We start from the raw sequence: 20,118 nt of genomic DNA on the forward strand, positions 1-20,118 counted from the left end.
AACTACTTAAATCGTGATGGTGAAATGTATTATAAATCATTGGTCTTAACAAAGGCGCCGTGAGTTCCGCCTTCTCCGGACTACGGTAGAAACAAACCAGGTCTTGTGGTGAATGAGGACAACACGAAGTCACTATTGACGGATATCAATTCCAGAATGTGAAGTACTTCATCTGTCTGCGAGCCATCATTAAAAGTAAAGTAGAGAGAGCTCTACGAACAAAAGTCGCGCTCTATAAATCGCTCATCATACCTTGATCTTGATGTATGGCTTAGAATCATGGACGGTGCTGAGAGAAGACTAAATTGCTCTTGGAGTTTTCGGAAGAACAATTATCTGGAAATGTATGGTCTTGTCCGTGATGCTGACGGAGAGTATCAAAGGAGGTATAATGATGAGCTCTATAAGCTTTATGCAGATTTGAAGATAAAGCAGCGGATAAAAGCCCAAAGGCTTTGCTGGCTAGGTCATGTAATATGACTGGACGAAGGCGCTCCGGCCAAGATATAATCTACACCGCGGTTTGGAGAGGCACATGGAGGAAGACCTGACCCCCATTTTTGCTCTCGATTAGCGTTCGCTATTTCGAAACAAGGTTAACTGGCGTGACTTTTTGCGAAACGACCTAAACGTTAAGGGCATTAAGTTCCATTGTTGATACGGGCCCATAATTAATCCTTGTATTGCTACGCATGAGACTTTCATGGAGGTACTGTTAATAGTACGCGATCTTTAAGATAGCATATCACGTCGTTGTAAGTGTTCGCTGTCGTCTAAGGGCAAGTTGCAAGGGCGACAATTTATCTAGAGGTAACATCGTTGGCTGGTTGAAACTCAACAGAGCTCAATCTTTAAAGCACAATGCAAAAAACACAATGCAAAATACTTATGTATACTCGGACTTACGGAAAAGGCTATTGTCGATATGTTCGCAAACGCGCAAATATTCGAGTACTAAATAAATAAATAAATGTAAGGCGCGATAACCTCCAAAGAGATCTAAGGCCGAGCTTCTCTTCCAATTTGCGTCGTGCTCCTCTTGATTTTCCCTACAAATTGGCCGGATGGGACATACATGTTTTATGCCGACTCCGAACGGAATCTGCAAGGCAGATGAGTTTTCACCGAGTGCTTTTCATGGCACAAATACACCCGGAGCGCTTGCCAAACACTGCCGAGGGGCGACCCCGCTTAGAAATATTTTCTTCTAATTGAAAAACCTTATTTCCAAAATTTTGATATTACTTTGCCCGGGGTGTGAACCCAGGGCATACGGTGTGGTAGGTGGAGCACGCTACCATCACACCACGGTGGCCGCCAATATTCGAGTATTAGTGCACGAAAAGGAGAACGCTTCATTGTTATTTTTGACTGAGCAAATTTTCTCACCAAACTTTGGTCTAGTGACTTTGAAGGGATATGCAAAAGTGCCATCGACTCACTAAGCAGTCATGATGATAAAAAAATTGTATCTTAGGGACATGCAGGCCAAATCCCGCCTAAGCTATATACATTTCCATCCAAGGTTTCAGGGTTTATTATAAAAATATAAACAGATATACATATATGTTTAAAATGTAAGGCTCCTTCTAAACTTCCAAATCAATATCTCCTAGTACAACCTCAAATACTGTAGCGCTTGACGACTTTGTATCGGATACAATTCGCCTACATTAAACATCAAATCGACAATATGCGTTGGGCGTAGCATACGCCAAGGCATAAATTTCATTGTCCTATTATCACAATGTATATCTTGTTCAATCTCGACTGGTAATGGAACCTCATTGAATAGTAAACGTCCATCAACAGCACGTTGTAAGGTGCATGGCAAACCAATTTGATCGGCCAGAACCTTAAAGAGAATAGCGCGCTCAAATTGACAGCCACTTCGAATCATACCCATAGGAATAAAATTACAATGCAACATTTTGGCAATATCATTCAAATGACACTGGACTGTGTGTTGCGCCCACTCTTCGGAGGTATTGAGATCGAGACGTTTCAAATTATTGCCAAGAGCAGCTTCCACCACATCGGCTATGACTTTAGCGCGTTTTGCCAAATTATCGAAATCGATGCAGCGACTCATTTTTGCAGGATTCTCTAAAATACCATATCTCTATAGTAGAAATATATTTTTAAAAATGAAAAAAAAAGTAGAAGCGAAGTGATACCCACATCAAGTTCGTTATTTAAATGATCTAATATGCGCGGTAGCTCTTTATCGCCCGGTTTGCGACAATAGCACCAGATCTCCGTAGATATGCCTTGCCGTTCTTCAATGGGAAAACATTCGATTGGTACTTCAATAACGAGCTCTGGTGGATTGACGAAACGTTCGAAGTTGACCACTAAAATTGGATGTAACGGTGAAACTTCTTCTTTGAGTATATTCTGGAAGACTCGAAAATCGTCGAATTTCTTCTTCGAAACTAGAAAATCATTGCCTGCGGTGCTATCAGTGAAGCCAAGATGATTGCGTATGCAAAATTTGAGACTGGGGCATTTAGAGAGTATAGCTTCAATGGCGGGACCCCAAGTCGAGACGCAATGTGCAAGTTTTTGATTCAGAATGAGACTAAAAAGAAAGAAATTTTTTTTATTATTAACATGAGGAGCTAAGTCTAGATACTTGTGACTCACACTTCCAGCACGCCCATCTCGATATATTCGTGTACCATTTCAGGAAAACGTGTTGTTTGCATAATAAAATTTGTGACTGAGGTTTTTACTAAGTTGGAGAGTGATTTGAGTCCACGCTTCATGGATGCAGCAATGTAGTGGGTTAGAAGAGCTGCACGCACCGGCTCCTCTTCGACCAGCGTGCAGAGACAACGAAATATATTGTTCACCAATATAGCAGTGGCAAAGGAGTTCTAGAAAAAATTAAGACAAATAATTCATTCCGAAAACATTGGTCAGGCATGAGCAGAAAACAATCACAAAATCATCATCATTGATAGGCACTTAATCAGCTAGGCGATTTTGGCCAATGCGCAACAAGTCCCGCTAACTCTCCCTGCATCGCGCTATCCGACGGCAGGTGGGAGCAACAAGAGGAATAAAGTCATTTTGCACCTGTGCCTTCCAACTCAGTAGAGATCCCTCCCAGCCTCTGCATCAAAATAGGAATCCGTTCTTCTTGCATTCATATAATATGAGCTAGCTTGCGAAGTATTTGGGCTATAAAGCGTAATTTTTGATAGTCGCCAGAGCTTTTCTATTGCCTAAAATAGCAATTTTAGGTATGGGTAATTCTCCGCTTGATTTCTAGGCTGGCAGGAAGTCCCACACAATCAGCAGTAAAGCGCTGCCGAGCCACGAATGCGCAGATTTTATATTTGATAGCAAAAAGTACTTAGCCTTGTCCTCTCTATCAAATCCTCCGACGACGGAACTTACGTCGATATTGTTAAGGTCAATGCTTGGTGAGTGACCCGTAGAGCTCCTCACCGATTCTTGCACCATATGAACTGTTGCTTTCGCCCTATCGATTCTTCTATCATGCGTTTTCTCGAAGATCTTATGTAAAAATCTGCTTGATAGTAGATAGAGTAACAGGTTGGAAGCTAATGTGATAAGATCCATCCAGTTCGGCGACTATGGATCTCGGTCTTTCGCACAATACGATAGGCAGTCAAATGTTCTATTAGGTTCTTTTTTTTTTTTTTGCGGGGAGGCTGAAAAATGCCTAATGCACCATAATTGCTGCCGTCGCAGCAACCGTGTGTCCGTAGACTAAAACACAGCCCCGTTTTGGAACCGTCGCCCACCCCGGCACCACTTTCGCATTACTTCAGGGTGGCGTTCCATATTTCTCATTTTTTAAGAGCCTACTGTTGTCCCTGCGTCCAGGTTCCCGCTATTTGCCCTGAGTGTCCATTTAGTCGCCACTGCTTCGCATGCGCATTTCTCTGCGCTCCCTCTCAGCATCCATCAGGAGTGTCATTACTATAAATGCCATTTTTCTCACTGCAGTCCAGCACTCTTTCCTGTTGCACATATGTGATACTAAATTTCTCGTGGTAGGTTGCTCCCCAAAGACTCCATGCAAGGCGAGTCTTTCCTCGTGGAAACGGGGGCAGTGGAACATAACGTGTTTTGCGTTTTCTAACTCCGTGGTACACATTGGACAATGAGGATCTTCCTCTATCCTACGCTTCCATAAGTACTCTTTGAAACGCCATGTCCACTCATTATCTGCGTGAGATGGTAGTTTAGTCCGCCGTACTTCCGCTCATTCCATTGAGCTACGTTCCAAACTAGCATGCAAGTCTAACGCCCTTTACTCGAGGCCTCACACCATTCTTGCCACTTAGCTATTGTTTGTGTCCTTGCTCTTTTCTTGTCTTCTTCAGATGGTCGCTCGATATTAGTGTTATACAGATCGGCCAGTTCGCTTGCCAGTAAGTCCACTGGGATTTTCCGGGTTAGAACCAGGATCGCGCAGTCGGGCACCGTTCGATAAGCACTTGCTATTCTTAAAGAAGCAAGTCGGTACGTTGCTAATATATATTTTTTATGGGACTGTTTAGATCCATACCACACTGGTGCTGCGTATAGTATTATTGCGCTGGTTACTGTGGACAATAGCTGACGTGTAGCTTCGCTCGGACCACCAATCTTAGGCATTAATCGCATAAGTGCTCCATTAACTTTGGTAATTTTCTTCCCCACCGCTCTGAAGTACTCTTTGAAAGTTAACTTAGAGTCAATGTGCACTCCTAAGTATTTTAAGGAATCCTTTGAAGTGATTTGATGATCCCCGACAGTTAAGACTAACTCGTTCGCCGACCGTTTTGAGCTTACTAATACCACTTCCGTCTTTTGGCTAGCCAACTCCAGTCCCGTATTGGCCAGCCATTCCTTTATTCTTGCTACGGCGTCATTACATAATGCTTGAAGCAGGTCCAGTTTCTTGGCCACTACTACCACTGCAATATCATCAGCATATCCCACAATTTGCGTGTTTTCTGGTAGATCAATCTTTAGCACCCCGTCATACATTACATTCCAAAGCATTGGACCGAGAACAGATCCCTGTGGGACGCCTCCAGTGATTTTGTACTCTTTTGCTCCTAGATCCGTGTCAAAAAGAAGTACTCTGTCTTTAAGATAGCTACCTATTATTCTGCGTAAGTAAGCTCGTATGCCGAAGCTTTGCACCGCTGCCATTATTTGCATCCAGTTCGCAGTGTTAAAAGCGTTCTTGATGTCCAACATAATCAGTGCACAGAACTTCCTTTTATTTTGGCTTCCAGAGATAGCTTCTCTAGCTATATTGACGATTGTTTGTATTGCATCTACGGTGGATCTTGATTTGCGAAATCCATATTGACCATTCGATAAGCCACCTGGTCTTTCTAGAGTCAGCTGTAGGCGCTCACTAATTATACACTCGAAAATATTCCCTAGGGAATCCAGCATACAAAGTGGCCTATATGAGGATGGTTGGTCCGGCTGTTTACCACGTTTCAGCAATAGGACAAATCTTTGTCGTTTTCACGGGCGAGGGAAAACGCCTTCTTGCATACAGGCATTAAAAAGATCAGTAAATAATGTAGCCCTAGTTGTGATCGCGGCTTTAAGGGCTATGTTTGGTACTTCGTCGGGTCCTGGGGATTTGTTACCAGCAACTCTTCCCTAAAGCATAACTTCTTGCTCTTTTTTATGGCATTTTAAAGTGCCTTTCTTTGTGCGACATAGGTGCTGTGTAACTCCGCATATCGTGGTGATGAGCGTGCCCTCTGCGCTATTCTTCGTGCTTTGTGACATTTTCTACGCTCTTCCGCAATTTCGTCATTCCACCAATATACCGGAGTGCGCTGTGCTTTTCCGGGACTTCTGGCAGCATCACATGCCATACATAGCAACTTAGTGATTTGAACCGACTGGTCTTCCGCATGCGATTCTCGTACTATGGCGTCCTCCCAGATAATGTCAAATATTTGTGGGTCGAAAAGGTGCTGTTTCCATTTCTTACTTTGTCGATGTCTTGCTGCTACCGTTCGTGGAGTTTCAAGTAGCTCTACGCTAATAGCTTTATGGTCGCTGTGTGTGTAGACGTTGCTTTTGGACCATTTTGCTCATCTTGCTATTTCGCTGCTAGCGAAGGTGAGATCTATAATGGATCGTCTGGTACCTGTGTCGAAGCTATATATCCCTGGTTCGTTTAGGAGTTCTAGCCTCAAAGAAGTAAAGCTTTCGAGGAGAACTATCCCTATTTCGTTGGTTCGTCTACTTCTCCACACAGTTGACCATGCATTGAAGTCTCCACACACTAAAAGCGGGTGTTTACTTCGTGCTTCTATGGTGATCCCGTGTATCATGTCTTCGAACTCGGCGATGGTCATGCTCGGAGAGGCATAGCAACTGAAGACGTATATACCGTTGATTTTTGCCCACGTGAATCCTGCTACCGTTGGCGTCATATTTTCCTGTGGGATAAATTTCCCTGGTGCTCAAATTGAGGCTTTCCCTACCGAATCTGAGTGCTAACCCTGCTTCTGGCGATTTTTGTATTGTTCAGAAGGTACCACTATGTCCTATACTCCTTCAACGACTGTTTGGGATAATAGCTCTTGGGCTGCCTCGAAATGGTTTAAATTGAGCTGCAATACCCACATGAGTAATTTTGCTGCCCTCTCGTTGTGGGCATTTAAAACTGCCTGCTGAATGTTGTCCCCACATAGCGCGCATTTCGGTGCGTACTCGCAATTTGCAGCCTTATGACCTTCCTGGCCGCATTTCCTGCATAGGCTAGTCTCAGTCTCCTTACATTTCTGAGCTATATGCCCGTAGCCCCAGCACCTATAATAGCGTTTCTCTTGCTTGAGCTCTCTAATTCGCAGGAAACCCATCCTACCCGAATTTTTTGCGTATTAAGAACCGCCTTGGCATCATCCGCTGTAAGGCTTATAAGTGCCGACTTCGTACCACTGTACCCTGTGCGTATGCTTTTTATGGCAGTCACATCTGGAAGTTTGATGTTGCATTGCTGGTGGAGGGCGTTGCAAATCTCCTCGGGCGTAGTAATCTCATCGATATCTCTGCACTGTATTGTGACCATTTGGGACTTTGTTATAACTTTAGCCGAGTCCTTTAGTACCGCTTCAATTTCTGCTTGGTACGCGCTTGTTTTCCCATCTTGCGATTTTTTTAGCTCTAGTAACAGCTCTCCTTTCGCTGTTCTTCTAATCGTTTTGACGTCATCACCCAGGGATTTTAATTCGTCGCATCTTCTCACTTTACGCAATATTTCGGCGTACGTCGCATCCCCCGCCTTGAAAATGATGATTGCATCCAGCCTAGCCTTAAGAGTTTTTCGTTGCTCTTCTTTTTAGCTAACTGCCACTCTCCCGTCTTTTTCTATCCTTGGCACATTCGCTTGCACGCAGTTTATGTTCTAAATTCTTTACCTCTAGGGTCGACTCGATGTACAGCACTTTTGTTACGGAGGCCAAGCGCTTGATTTCCGCGTGTATATTATTACGCCCTATGAAGAACTGCATCAAGTCCTCAATCGATTTGCCTAGCTTGGTCATCTTTTTTTCTCCAGGGGGGTTTTGCTGATTTAACGCAGCTGACGCCTGCTTAATTAGCTTACTTAATGTTGGTGTGCCCATTTGAGCCTTGCTGTTGGAGCTCTTTTTGCAAAGCTTCGGTGTAGCACCCGGCGACAACGCTCCTTGCTTGCTTTCGGCCTCCGCTCCTTTGGGTTTCGTTACCACTTGCGACGAATTGTTAAGGCCCCCAGCCGATGGGCCACGCCCTTCTGGAGAGCGAGGTAGCTTCCTTCCTACGAATGGGTTGAACGCCGTTTCATTCTCCTGTGTTTGGTTTTTTATTTTAGTATTGTTGTTGCTCATCATTTATTTAATTGGGTCCCCACTTGAGGCCGCTATCTTGGTCCGAGTGTGCTGTTACCTATATAGATCCCGTGGGTGTCTATACGAAGGCAGGGAGGCCACGTGAAAATTGACGCAGTCCCTCATGAAGACTGCGTTCAGAGCCAGATCAGTATTAATCGGGAGGATCTCAACCGAACCTGCACCACCAACTTAATGATGACGGACTTTGAACGTACCCCAAGGCCTGCCAAGGTTTTAACGGGACAGAGACGAATGGGACTTTAACCGGAAAGTCATTTTGACGGTGTGTTAAGCCGTGTACTGAGATTTCCGAATGCCACATTCGCCAGCCCTTAACAAACATACATTAGGTTCTTTGTACGCAGGATCAGACCACAATTAAATTTTATGAACCAAAGAGCTAAAGATTTGGCAGCTAAGCAATATCCGCCGGATGAATGACATAAGGAAAGCAGCCATGTTGAAGTGTAAACAAACTGTATGTAAACACATGTGTATAACAACAACAAGCGCAAGGAAATGACCTGATATCCATGACGTAGGAGGTAATTACCGGTAGTGATACGTCTTTTTCAAACACAAACCAATATGGCTGCCATCCATACTGCAGTATCTTTAACTCATTACTTTCGTCATCTCTCTCGCTATCTAGCATTGAGAAGTGTTTTCTCCAAAACTAAAGCCTAGTTAGTACATCGATTACCTGGCCGTCATTATCATAATTACAGGAATCTGTCCCGGTTATGAAATATTTAGTAGAACTTTCGGGCACCACAGTGCTTCCTTACACTATACACCGCACATTTGCTTTGCCTGTCCCAATTTTCCAGGCAGTGTTACATATCTCACCGTACCAATTGTTTTTCCAGGATCACTGGAAACCTATTGTGTTCGCAACGCCGATACGGAGTGGGTTAGAAATATTCTTCCACTGCTCGGTTACATAGTAACGTCAAAAATTGCTCAGTGAGCAGTTATAAGATCCGAGAGAATGGATCATCAGCTGTCTGTTTTGGGAGCAGTTTTTCAACAGCAGACTTTACTTGACTTACTGTACCCACTTTTCTTCCTTCAAAATAGCGTGCTCACATTTTAGCTGCTACAAAGACTTCGAACCGTGCGTACATCCAAAACACTAGTTCTATGCCTGCCGTCAACTAATCCACGTTCTTCCATCAGCATATATCCAAGTAACTTGGTGTGTTTTTTTTTATGCTGGAATGTAGTATTACATATGGCCTTATTTTGAGCCGCGGCAATAAATTTGATTTTTATGTCATATTCATTGTATTTCCGGTATGGTGGTGGTGACATCAGCCCTTGCCTTCGGGAGGACGCCAAACCGCCGACCATCTGTACAATTTTCTGCAAGAGTTCGTACGTGCGTGGTACCAGCTATCAAATCGTGGTATTAAACAGTTTGTCTCGGTTACCATAAAAAAAAAAGATATTCTATCCAAACCATGATACGAAATTTTTTCATTGGTAGAAGTGTTTACGATACCAAACCCCCTAGACATAATGGAAGAGTGCGGCGCCACCTTCGCTTTTAACTGCTGAAACGTTCAAATATACCCAGTAATGCTCATTTCCAGGGTAGTGCTCATTTCGGGTAATGACTGGATTTAATTAACAGAGAGAGAGAGAGCTTACCTTCAACATTAGAGCGATATTCGTAGCAAGTAAATCCGTTTGAGCTAAAGCAGCACGATATTCATCATTTTGCGCCAACTGCTCCACGATATTAAGTAACGAAAGTTGGAAATCAACTGAGAGATCAGTTTGTTGCTGTCCAAAGATTTTGCCCAAAACTTGAGTTATTTCTGCGCCCAACAATTGTTGTGCGGTTGGATGAAATGCGAAGCGTAGCAGATTATTAATCAAGTCGGCTGCTTGCTCGCGAGTGCGTATATCAATAGCTGGTTGAGATATTAGATCTAAGTAATAAGAAAGGAGATCAAGAATTAAAATAAATCTGTCAGCGAGTTCTCAAAAAAGCAGCAAGTCTCGAACCAGCCTCGCTTATCTTGCTGAGGCCGCGTTATATTGGAGCCTTAATCCCAGCAGAGAATTGAGTTTTGAAATCTGTTAAGAGACATCCGCATATTTTTGCTTTTGAATCTGTGATGCTGGTCTCGAGTGCTCTGAAAGACACCAACGCTAGGCGCATAAGCAACCTTCATCACTATTCACTGAAGTCGCAGCTAGTATCAAAGTTGCAAGAGCTATTTTGCGTAGTCTCACGAAATGGATTTGGTTATTTGGCTACTTAGCGAATGAACAAATTGAGCTTTAGGGAGTAGCGACACAAATTCAAGACGGTAGTCACGTTCCGGTCTTGTCTTTACGTGTGAGTGGACGTGTGGTGTCATCCTCGACTCAACGTCAATTTTTTCGGGCTTTTTTGCGTTGAGTGGAAAAGTAAAATAGGCCTCAAGGTTGGCTGATTTGCTTCCCTCGGGCGTTTTGGCGGAGTTAGGAGATGCAATGCCTCCCTGACCTGGAGTTAGGGCGGTTTTATGCACTCCTAATAGGAATCAGTGACATTTGAAAACTGGAGTGGTGCCAATAAAAAACCTAACCTTATTTTTATATACTAAACAAAATGTAACGGGATATTATAACATAAACTAACGGAATATCTGGCGTGACGCCATAAAAATCAAGCGTGTTTTATATACGAACGGGACTTTTACCCATAACGGGATAGTGGAGAACATGGCAACAAGCCATATATTGAACTTTCAAATATATATTAATAATTTTGTGCCTGGCGTGGTGCCATAAAAAACCAAAAAATTTACATTTCTGCAAATAACGGAATTGAATAAGTGAATGTAGACAACCTGGCAGTATAAGGGCTCTTTTAAGCACCTTGCCATTCGGAGCTTGCGAATGCAGTGTCAATTAAAACCAAAAAAAACAAAAGACGGTAGTCAATTTTTCAGAGCGCTCCCATGATCATTTTCCGACTCCAGTATAACAATTACCCTTCGAGGGAAAATTGACTAGCCCACCGACAGCGGTAGGAAGGTTACACTCTACACGGACCGCTCAAAATTTTAAAAGAAATCTGGAAATGGGGTTTGTTCATAGCAACTGCAAGTCAAAGAATGTTATTGACTTTCTGGCTCATACAGTATCTTCCAAGCGGGGCCTACGCAGGTTAGTACAGCTGCAGGAAAAAGTCTTCAAGGAAGTGTCAACCCTCGTTGGCCTACTTAAAGCATGCCAAAATTACACTTTTCGGAGTTCTAGGGCCGTCAAATATTGGGAGCGAGAAATAGCTGAAGAGATGGCCTGAGATGGCCTAATTTAGCAGTTTTCTCCGAATACTGCATTGAAGCCTTTAGTAACCGCGCCCAAGTTGACACAGTGTATACGGATTTTTCGAAAGCGTTTGATAAAGTTAACCATCGTATTTTGTTATCAAAGTTACAAAGTTTTGGCTTTCATTAAAATTTTTTAAATTGGATTAAATCGTATCTTTCTAATAGATCATGTGAAGTTGTAGTTGATGGGGTGTCCTCGTATTCTTTTATTGCCTTCTCTGGGGTTCCTCAGGGAAGTATATTGGGTCCGATTCTTTTTGTGATGTTCATCAATGATATTACTACTTGTTTTAAATATTCAAAAATTCTCTTGTATGCTGATGACATGAAGATTTTTAGCAAAATAACGTGTTTCTCTGACTCGACGAAACTTCAGAGTGATCTTGACAATGTTGTAGCTTGGTGTCAGAAAAATATGCTTCCCTTAAATAATAAAAAAATGCTCCCATGTCTCCTATTCCAAGTCCCGTACTCTTATCCCTACTTCATATTTTATTGGTGGCTCACAACTGGACATTGTTTCTAAAATCACTGATCTTGGGGTGGTCTTTGATTCCAAGTTTACTTTTCATAGCCATCTTAACTATACCATAGCTAAGTCGTACTCTATGCTGGCTTTTGTCAGACGTTTCAGTTCAGATTTCTCTGATCCGTATACTTTAAAGACACTCTTTACTTCACTGGTACGCTCTAAACTAGAATATGCTGCTTTTATTTGGCGTCCGTATTATTCCTGTCATATTAGTCGATTGGAGAGAGTTCAGAAAATCTTTATTAAGTATGCTCTGCGACCCCTTCATTTTGAACTTCCGGTTCCCGCTTATGAGTCTAGATGTTTGCTTATCGGTCTTAAGACACTAAATTGTAGGAGAACCTTCTTATCTCTAACTTTCATTTTTAATTTGATATCTGGGGTGGTGGACTGCCCCTTTTTACTTGAACGTATTTTCTTTGTTATTCCTAATATTTGTTTAAGGAATCATGCCACATTTTATGTGGGGCTGGCGAGGACTAATTATGCTGCCAATGCTCCTGTTGTCGGAGCTCTTAAAGAGTTTAATTTGCTTCCGAAATCTTCAGTTTTGGATTTCTCCTTTTGTGAAAATAGGTTTAAAATGCTACTTAATGACCAGTTAAGTCAGTTGGTATTTGCCTACATTTGTAATTAGTATGTAAGAAATGTAACAATTTCAAGATTAAATAAATAAATAGATTAAATATTCGCGAATCAGACTACCCTCTACGTACACTTTTGGCGGATCTCCGAGGGAAAATGGAAGAATGCGTTGCAAGGACAATGAGACATTGGTGGACCTACGATAGCGTATACCAAAAATATTCCTCCACAGAAACTATCAGCAAGCGGACGAAAGAGTCAATATCTAGAACTAAGGACAAAGGAAAGTAACACTTCGTTCATGCGGGAAGATAAGTGAATCAATTTGGATTTCTTGGTAGTTATGGGTCTGGACAAGTATTACAGCATAGAGGGCATACACGATGACAAATGTGCGCGCCTTCCCAACATTTCCTGATCCTTTCATGACTATGCTTTCTGACAAAGCAATTCCTACATCAGATTGTCTGAGAATCCGTCATCTGTGGCAAGTAACGATTGAGCCCTTCACAAAAAATATTCATCGATGGTAGCAATCAGTTGCAGACAGTCGCTTAACGAACTAACTACTTAAGCCCACATGCGAGTTGTACAGACAACATTGGCACCACATAAGTGTGAACCGAACTCATCATCACTATTAATTGGCCACTAAGCCGCTATGCGATTTTAGCTGTTTCGTAAAAAATTACGCCAGCTATCCCTGCATCGCCATAATTCATGCCAATTGGGAGCACCAATGGAGGCAAGTCCTTCATCCACCTGCTTCTGGCTTCCAAACTGCGGTGTCCATTGGAATATATTTTAAGCCTGAGTGTTTTCGTCTATTCGCAGTTCATGACGATGCCTTTGAGCTAGCCTTAGAGTTTTCATTCGCTGCACTATTTTCATATATGCGTAAAACTCATACAGATCATCATTACACCCCATTAGGCATCACGGACAAAACCATAAACCTTCCGGAGAAGTCTTATCATCTTAGCTTCCCCATACTCCGTCCATAATTCCGAGATATTCATCAGGACTGGTATGATGAGCGACTTGTAGTGAGTGATTTTTGATCGCCGAGAGAGGACTTAACTTTTCAATTGCCCTCGCAGTCCAATCACTTGTTAGCAAGAGTTTTTCTCTGATAGATTTCTAAGCTGGCATTGTTTTCGCTGTCAATGTTGGTTCCCAGATAGGTGCAATTTTTCACGGTTTCAAATTTATATCCATTACCAGTGACGAGGCTGCCAAGGCGCGAATGCTCCGAGAACCGAACTAGGTTCCCAATCAATTTTAATCGCATCTTCCTACGTCGTTTGATCGGTTCTCATGGGAGTACACGGCCTATGTGGGACTCTAACGAATGATTTCTATTAGAGCTGTAAGAGGAAAGAGGAGATGGAATGTGTTTCGAAATTGGTTTGTTGCCAAAATTTCCTACATGTTTATAGAAGGAAGAGCTCTAGCACATGCAGTGGTACCAAAATAGGCCAGCGGAAGTGCGCCCTCCCTACTTTTCCGTGGAGCAACCACTTCAACCAAACCTTACCCAACCTACATATCAAAACCCCTGCTTATTCGGAGTAGCAGTACTTGGCTCAAAATGAATCCAGGTCATCCCACTGCCTATACTTGAGTTTTTCGTTTCATACTCACACGTTAATCGCTCCACCACGCCTGCTTCGTACAATTGCAACATGCGATTAGCCGCATCCGAGCATTTCATCATGCGATTCAAACCAGCTATAACATAATACGCTGGTCCCAAAGGATCTGGTTTCAATAGACAGTCGAGTAAGAGATCTGTTACATTAGCCTCGAAGATGCGCGTCAAGTATTGTTCGTATTTAGCATTCTCAGCAAATATCCATATAACTTTGCATGTAACACTTGGCATATATTCTAGCATATTTTCGTTCACATTTTGTATGATGCGATCAAAGAGATTATGTTCGAAAAAGAGATTTGTCATCTTCTCTGTACGCATTGCGGTAGCCAAAGCTTCGATAGCCTCAACACCATGTTCAGTGGTAGCATGATCACAGAAAAGCTTAGTTAGCTGTTGTAGCGTATAAACGCAACGACTGACATCGGCGAATATGGTCTCTTCGCTTGTATCCACAACTAAATCTTTAATCACTTTCAGCGCAGCGCTGCGTATATCCTTAAATTCATTTGTTATATCACAGAGGACACGATCGATCGGAAACGAGGGTAGCGTGCTGAAGGCCTGCATGCTGGGACCATCGAGTAGCAACAACATTTTGTGTATAGCCTCAAAGGATTGCCAAAGTATGTCAGGATTTTCAGTTTTGGCGGTAATTAAGAAGAATTTCTCCAGAAGTTCGCTTTCATTAAGCATTTCGAGCGCAACTTGTGGATCGTCGAGACATTTATTGATTACTACCGTTAAATATTCCAAACCAAAGTCATCAACTTCCTTTAAAAAAGCATCCGTGCATGTCTGCAGTATTTGCTTTGTCTTTTCGGGTTCCATATCCTGCAGCACATTTATACTCTCGATGAGCGCACAGGCCAAATACATAGCGAAGCGTCTAATCATCACCACCTCCGAGTCGATAAAGAGTTTCTTCTTCAGCAGCGTGTCGAGCAGATTCAATTTCTTTAGTTCTTCAATATTTTCCTCTTGCTTCCGTGCATACTCGGTGATGTTCTTGAATACAGTCAATAGCACGGCGTCTTCTTGAGAGTTTAGTAGCAGCAGCGCTGTCTGAATTTCTTGTATCGGCACTACAACTTCCTTGAACGATTCGTTCTCCTTCTTTGTACGATCAGCGTATTCAGCGCGTGCTGTGTAGATGCTCTTCTTTTTACTCTTTGGTAAAGACATGTTTATCGAATTTCAGGCGAAAGTAACGTTTGTGTTTTGAGTTTGTATGGCTTGAAAACGAATTGCAAAAATAAGCTGTGATCACCTGAAATATTGTGAACATTTTTATTTTCTTCTTATTTATCAAACATTTCTTTTGATTTTTTTCATGAATTATGGATTTTTTTGTTAAGAACTTATTTGAAGTAAAAACACGACAGCATGCAGGCAATCAGTCGTACTCGTAGATCAAGCATCGAGTTGCACGTCACCTTTTGCTGCACCTTCCCAAATCTTTTCTTTTGATTAAACTTGCCGGTCCGTAACATAATCACCTAGACTGAATGTGTCCATAGTGCTACCAGACGTTTTTTGACGACAAAACTGAAAAACGCCTTCAAAAAGCAGCACGGATCTCTTACCGAAAACTGAATGCTTTCTAAAGCTACATCGCTCTTAATAGCAACAATTTTAATTCAAAGAGCGCAATGAGCGCAGCACCTGCTGAATCGTTTCCTCCTGTAAGCCGCACTTTCCACTCCTGAGACGTTTTTTATCGGTGACACAAGCGATAATAACCTAAATCGACTCAAGATTAACCAAAATACAGGCCAATTTCATAGCAAAGATGTATGAAAACTTAAAGTAAAAACATTTTTTTTAAATAGCACTTAAGTAGATAAAGACCAAAAAAGTTTCACAAAGACATAATATTGTAACGAATTTAGTGCAATTCCGCTTATTTGCAACCTTCTACTAACGTTCGCATCGCAAAACTGTTGAATAAATAACTCCTAACTCCAATATTCAATAATGCAAAATGGTCTTTATTAGAGTACTTCACAATAACACTTATACTTCGCAACCAATAGCCTGCTTAAATCAAAGTGAAACTGCTTACTCAGCTTTTGCTCCTTTTATACTCTCTGCTGTGTCGTTCGCATACTTCTAGGCGTTTCTTCTTCGAGAATTTACTACTTGTTTACCAGCTATAAACTACAGATGCACGTTTATAGCTTCTCATATGCGCGTGTATATATGAGTGATGCTTCCACCGATGATTGTATACTTTTGTGAGCATCTCAGATATATGCATGTGTATGTGTGAGCACTACTTTGCTGATGATTGCATACTTTTGTGAGTATCTCTCCGCTGCTGTAAGTACATATGTGTAGACATAATGATTGATTTGCTTATGTAGATACAAGTGACTGCTTGTTATCGGCTTAGAGATAATAGTATCCCTTAGTGTTGCTAATATTCGTCACAATATGTAAGGTTTTATTATTGAAAATCGGCACGTTTTGCACATTTCTTAAGTCGACGCCAGAAATCATGAGCCTAAAGTCACCTCTTCTTAGTGATTGTTATACTCAAAAGCACTTCTAGATGTGTTGCTATGAGAAATCGTTTTAATGACACATAGTTAATGCCAAAGTTGACGCTCTTAGGTTATGTCATGCCCTTCAGATGCTGTGAAAGAGATATTCACCGATGATACCACCGATTGTTCTCTTTGCCATGGACAAGCCTTCATAGGATGACCTTAGGCCTTGAGAGTTGGGTTCCTGTAAAGAGCTGCAGTTTATTGCATTTTTCTCCAATATTTCTACTACTTTCTTCACGGCTACTACATCCGCCTGAAGGGAACTACAGTGAGCTGGCAGCTTTTAGGATCTGCTTACTTCCGGATCGCTATACCCAAGACCTAGCCCCTTCCATTTGCTTGGAGCCATCTATGTACACGTACATATATCGCCTCGTCCACCATTTCCGGTCCCTAAGATCCTAATCGAGGTGCAGGCACGAGACTAGGCAGTCTCCCTCTGTTTATTGTAGCGACAATTTTCCGAGGGTTTTTGCGGAGTTTCAAAGATGTTGATGGTCCTTTGCACGATATTTATCAGGTACACTCCGAAAAATAGCACTGCTATGGGATTAGTCTGACCATAACGGGAACCTTCGAGATAATCCGATCCCTTTCCTTCTCGCCTGCTAAATAAACAGGGTTCGCCAAGGTTAGGTGAGGTTGACAAATGCGTTGGAAAAGCTTTAAACTTACCTGCAACACCTTGAAAGGGTTGCGCAACACAGTCTTCTGTGATCATATATTCTGTCCGTACAGTATTAGGAGGCGCTCTGCTATAATCCGCCGTCGAAATGGGTTTTAGGGCTCCCGTTATACTAAGCATTGATAGGCTAACTATCCCCTCTCATTTCGTAAGAGAGGTTATTTTTTATTAGACTCAGTGTTCTACAGGTTCCGTCTATGTTCAGTACTTTCGCTATTAAGATATAAGGCGAGTCAGGAAGCGAAATATAAGCTGCTCTGAGAAAATATCAGCTCTCACGCCGCAGTCTATTAAGGAAACATCGATTATCGAGCAAGAGAATTATCCACATTTCTCTTCGGGGACAATTTTGTTCAGTATGAGCGCCACCGAGTGCCTGGTGGAGCACACTACGACGAACCAAATATTTCCTAGCTAATATCCTTTAAAGCACTTACTTTCCCATATGAACTTAAGTATATCCTCCGTCACTCTGTCGAAAAAACGTGTGCCCAAAAATACGAGAGTTATTAATCAACTCCTCCGCACACTGACAGCTTATGTATAGGGAATTGTTGGTATACGCCATCATTGCTTTTTAATCTTCTAACGTGGACAGCTAAGGTACAAAATTTAAAAAAATCACTTTTGAAAACTTAAGTAAAAATATCATCTGCCAGAATATTTCCTGGAAATCTTTCGTAAAATTATTCCAAATAGCATATAAAATGTATTTCATTTATGGATGGGTTGCTCAGGCAGATCCCCTACTAGTATATATTGTAACGAATTTACTGCAAATCCTCTTAATTGCAACCTTCTGCTAAGTTCGAATCACTAAACTGTTGAATAAATAACTCCAATATTTAATAATGCAAAATGGCCTTCACAATAAATAACTCTACTATTGCTCGCCAGATAGCGTCTTAAATCCAACTGATTCTCGCGCCTCTACTGTTGGTGCTTTTATACTCTGTGATTTCCTCGTTGCATCTTCTAGGCGCTTCCAGAATTTACTTAGTTACTGCCATATAATTATAACTACACATTCAGATGTATAGCTTCTCATATGTGCGTGTATTTGTGAGCAGCACTTCCACAATTACAATTGCATACTTTTGGGAGCATCTCAGATAAGATATCTGCATGTGTTTGTGCGTCTCTTCTCCGCTGCGTGTACGTACATATGTGTAGGCATAATGATTGATCTATTGATGTGCATACAAGGCACTGCTTAGCATCGGCTTAGAGATGAGAGTATCCCTTAGTGTTGCTAATATTCGTCACAATATGTTTATCTTACACAAGAAATATCATTTCGAATTTCGAAAACCCAAACCTATGTTTTCAAGGCTACCTTAGAAATCCGTAGAATTGACTTTTTAGCTTATGTCTCAATATCTTCAAAAAACATCGGTTTGGTCCAACATCCACGTTTCCACATTTCGACTACAAAGTGAATGACAGACAGTTTCAAGGCTGGCACAAACTGCAAAAAAGATAATGGTGAACGAATGGAGAATTTATGGAAAGTACCCTTCTTTTTATAGTTGTACTACCTTTAGGTAGGTAGGTGAAATGGCTGCGACCCTGGTCGCCCAAGTAGCTATTTAAAGCCGTTTTGATGCCATGTAATTATTTATTATTATTAGATTATTTTTAACTCGTCTAAAACCTACGGAATGTTACGGTCAATGTACTACAACCAGCCAGAGTTGTTGATAAAATTAAGAATATTCGGGATTGGTATCACAGATAAACCTCTGAGGTCTTATAGAAACGGGGTTCCAAGGAACCTTAGTCGGGTTTTAGCTAGAGCCGGGCATTTACACATAAAGTGTTCTACTGTCTCCCTGCCATTTGGACCTTTGCAGCTTCTGCAGTAGTCGTTATACGGAATGCCCATCTTTTCCGCATGTGTACCTACTGCCCAATGACCGGTGCAGACTGCCATCAGTTTGCGTGTGTTGGCCCTGGATTTGTTCAGAAGACTTCTCGTCCTCTTTCCATCATAGTTTGGCCAAATGGATTTTGATATTGCACAGGTGGTGATGTTATTCCACTTTGTTTGTGCTTTCTTCAAGTAGAAGCTTTGGATATACCCCTTGGCTACTGCTAAGGGTATGCCTACTTCGACACTGGTTGTGTCCTCGCTCATCTCCGATAAGCCCCTGCGTGCCAGCTCGTCGGCCTTCTCGTTACCCTCTATCCCCCTATGACCCGGTACCCAGATAACGCATAGTTTACACTAATTTTGAGTTAATGTGTGGCGAGGGAAGCGCTTTTATCGCTGCATGGCTATCTGACAGGAAGCAAACTTTACCAGCTACGTTCAAGCCCTCCAGTGATTTGCAGGCTTGCCAAATCGCGAGGATTTCTGCTTGAAACCCGCTGCAGTGCGATGGGAGTCTGAATGATGCAGACAAATCTAGGGACTCAGAGTAGACTCTGGCCTCCACTCCCGATTCCATCTTGGAGCCGTCAGTGTAGTTTTGGATGTCGTCGACCCTAATGAACGGGTTTCTCTTCCACTCGTTCCTGCTTGGAATGGCGGTATTACAACCGTACTCAAACTTCAGTTTGCGAGGGTAGTAATCTGTCTCGGTACTACATGTACCATCCGGAAGTTTCTTTAGGATACTACTATGGCCCTGCTGAGTATCCTTCCAACACCCAGACTCCCTGAGTCTCAGTGCGGTTTGCGACGATGTACAAAGGATATGCAAGTCTATCGGAAGCAGGTGCAAAATGGGGTCTAAAGCAGATGTGGGGCAAGTGCGTCCGGTCCCTATGTCACCAACACACGCAGTGCGCTGGACTTTTTGCAGGCTGGTGAGTTTGTAGCTCTTACTTAGAGCTTCACACCAGACTATGGAACCATAGGTAAGCACCGGTCGCACCATCGCCTCGTACATCCAAAGTACC

At 42.3% G+C, this 20,118-nt stretch overlaps 1 protein-coding gene across 1 annotated transcript; it reads right to left on the reverse strand.

The window, feature by feature from the left end:
• Positions 1–1,612: 1,612 nt before the first annotated feature.
• Positions 1,613–15,162, reverse strand: LOC137246089 (armadillo repeat-containing protein 3). Its single transcript, XM_067777184.1, has 5 exons — positions 13,968–15,162; positions 9,528–9,811; positions 2,647–2,879; positions 2,182–2,581; positions 1,613–2,122 (listed from the first exon to the last, which is right to left on the reverse strand). The coding sequence occupies exons 1-5, from the start codon at positions 15,160–15,162 to the stop codon at positions 1,613–1,615; spliced, it is 2,622 nt and encodes an 873-aa protein (XP_067633285.1).
• Between the last annotated feature and the right edge of the window lie 4,956 nt (positions 15,163–20,118).

This window comes from Eurosta solidaginis, chromosome 3 (assembly GCF_040869045.1).
Source record: "Eurosta solidaginis isolate ZX-2024a chromosome 3, ASM4086904v1, whole genome shotgun sequence".
NCBI lineage: Eukaryota > Metazoa > Arthropoda > Insecta > Diptera > Tephritidae > Eurosta > Eurosta solidaginis.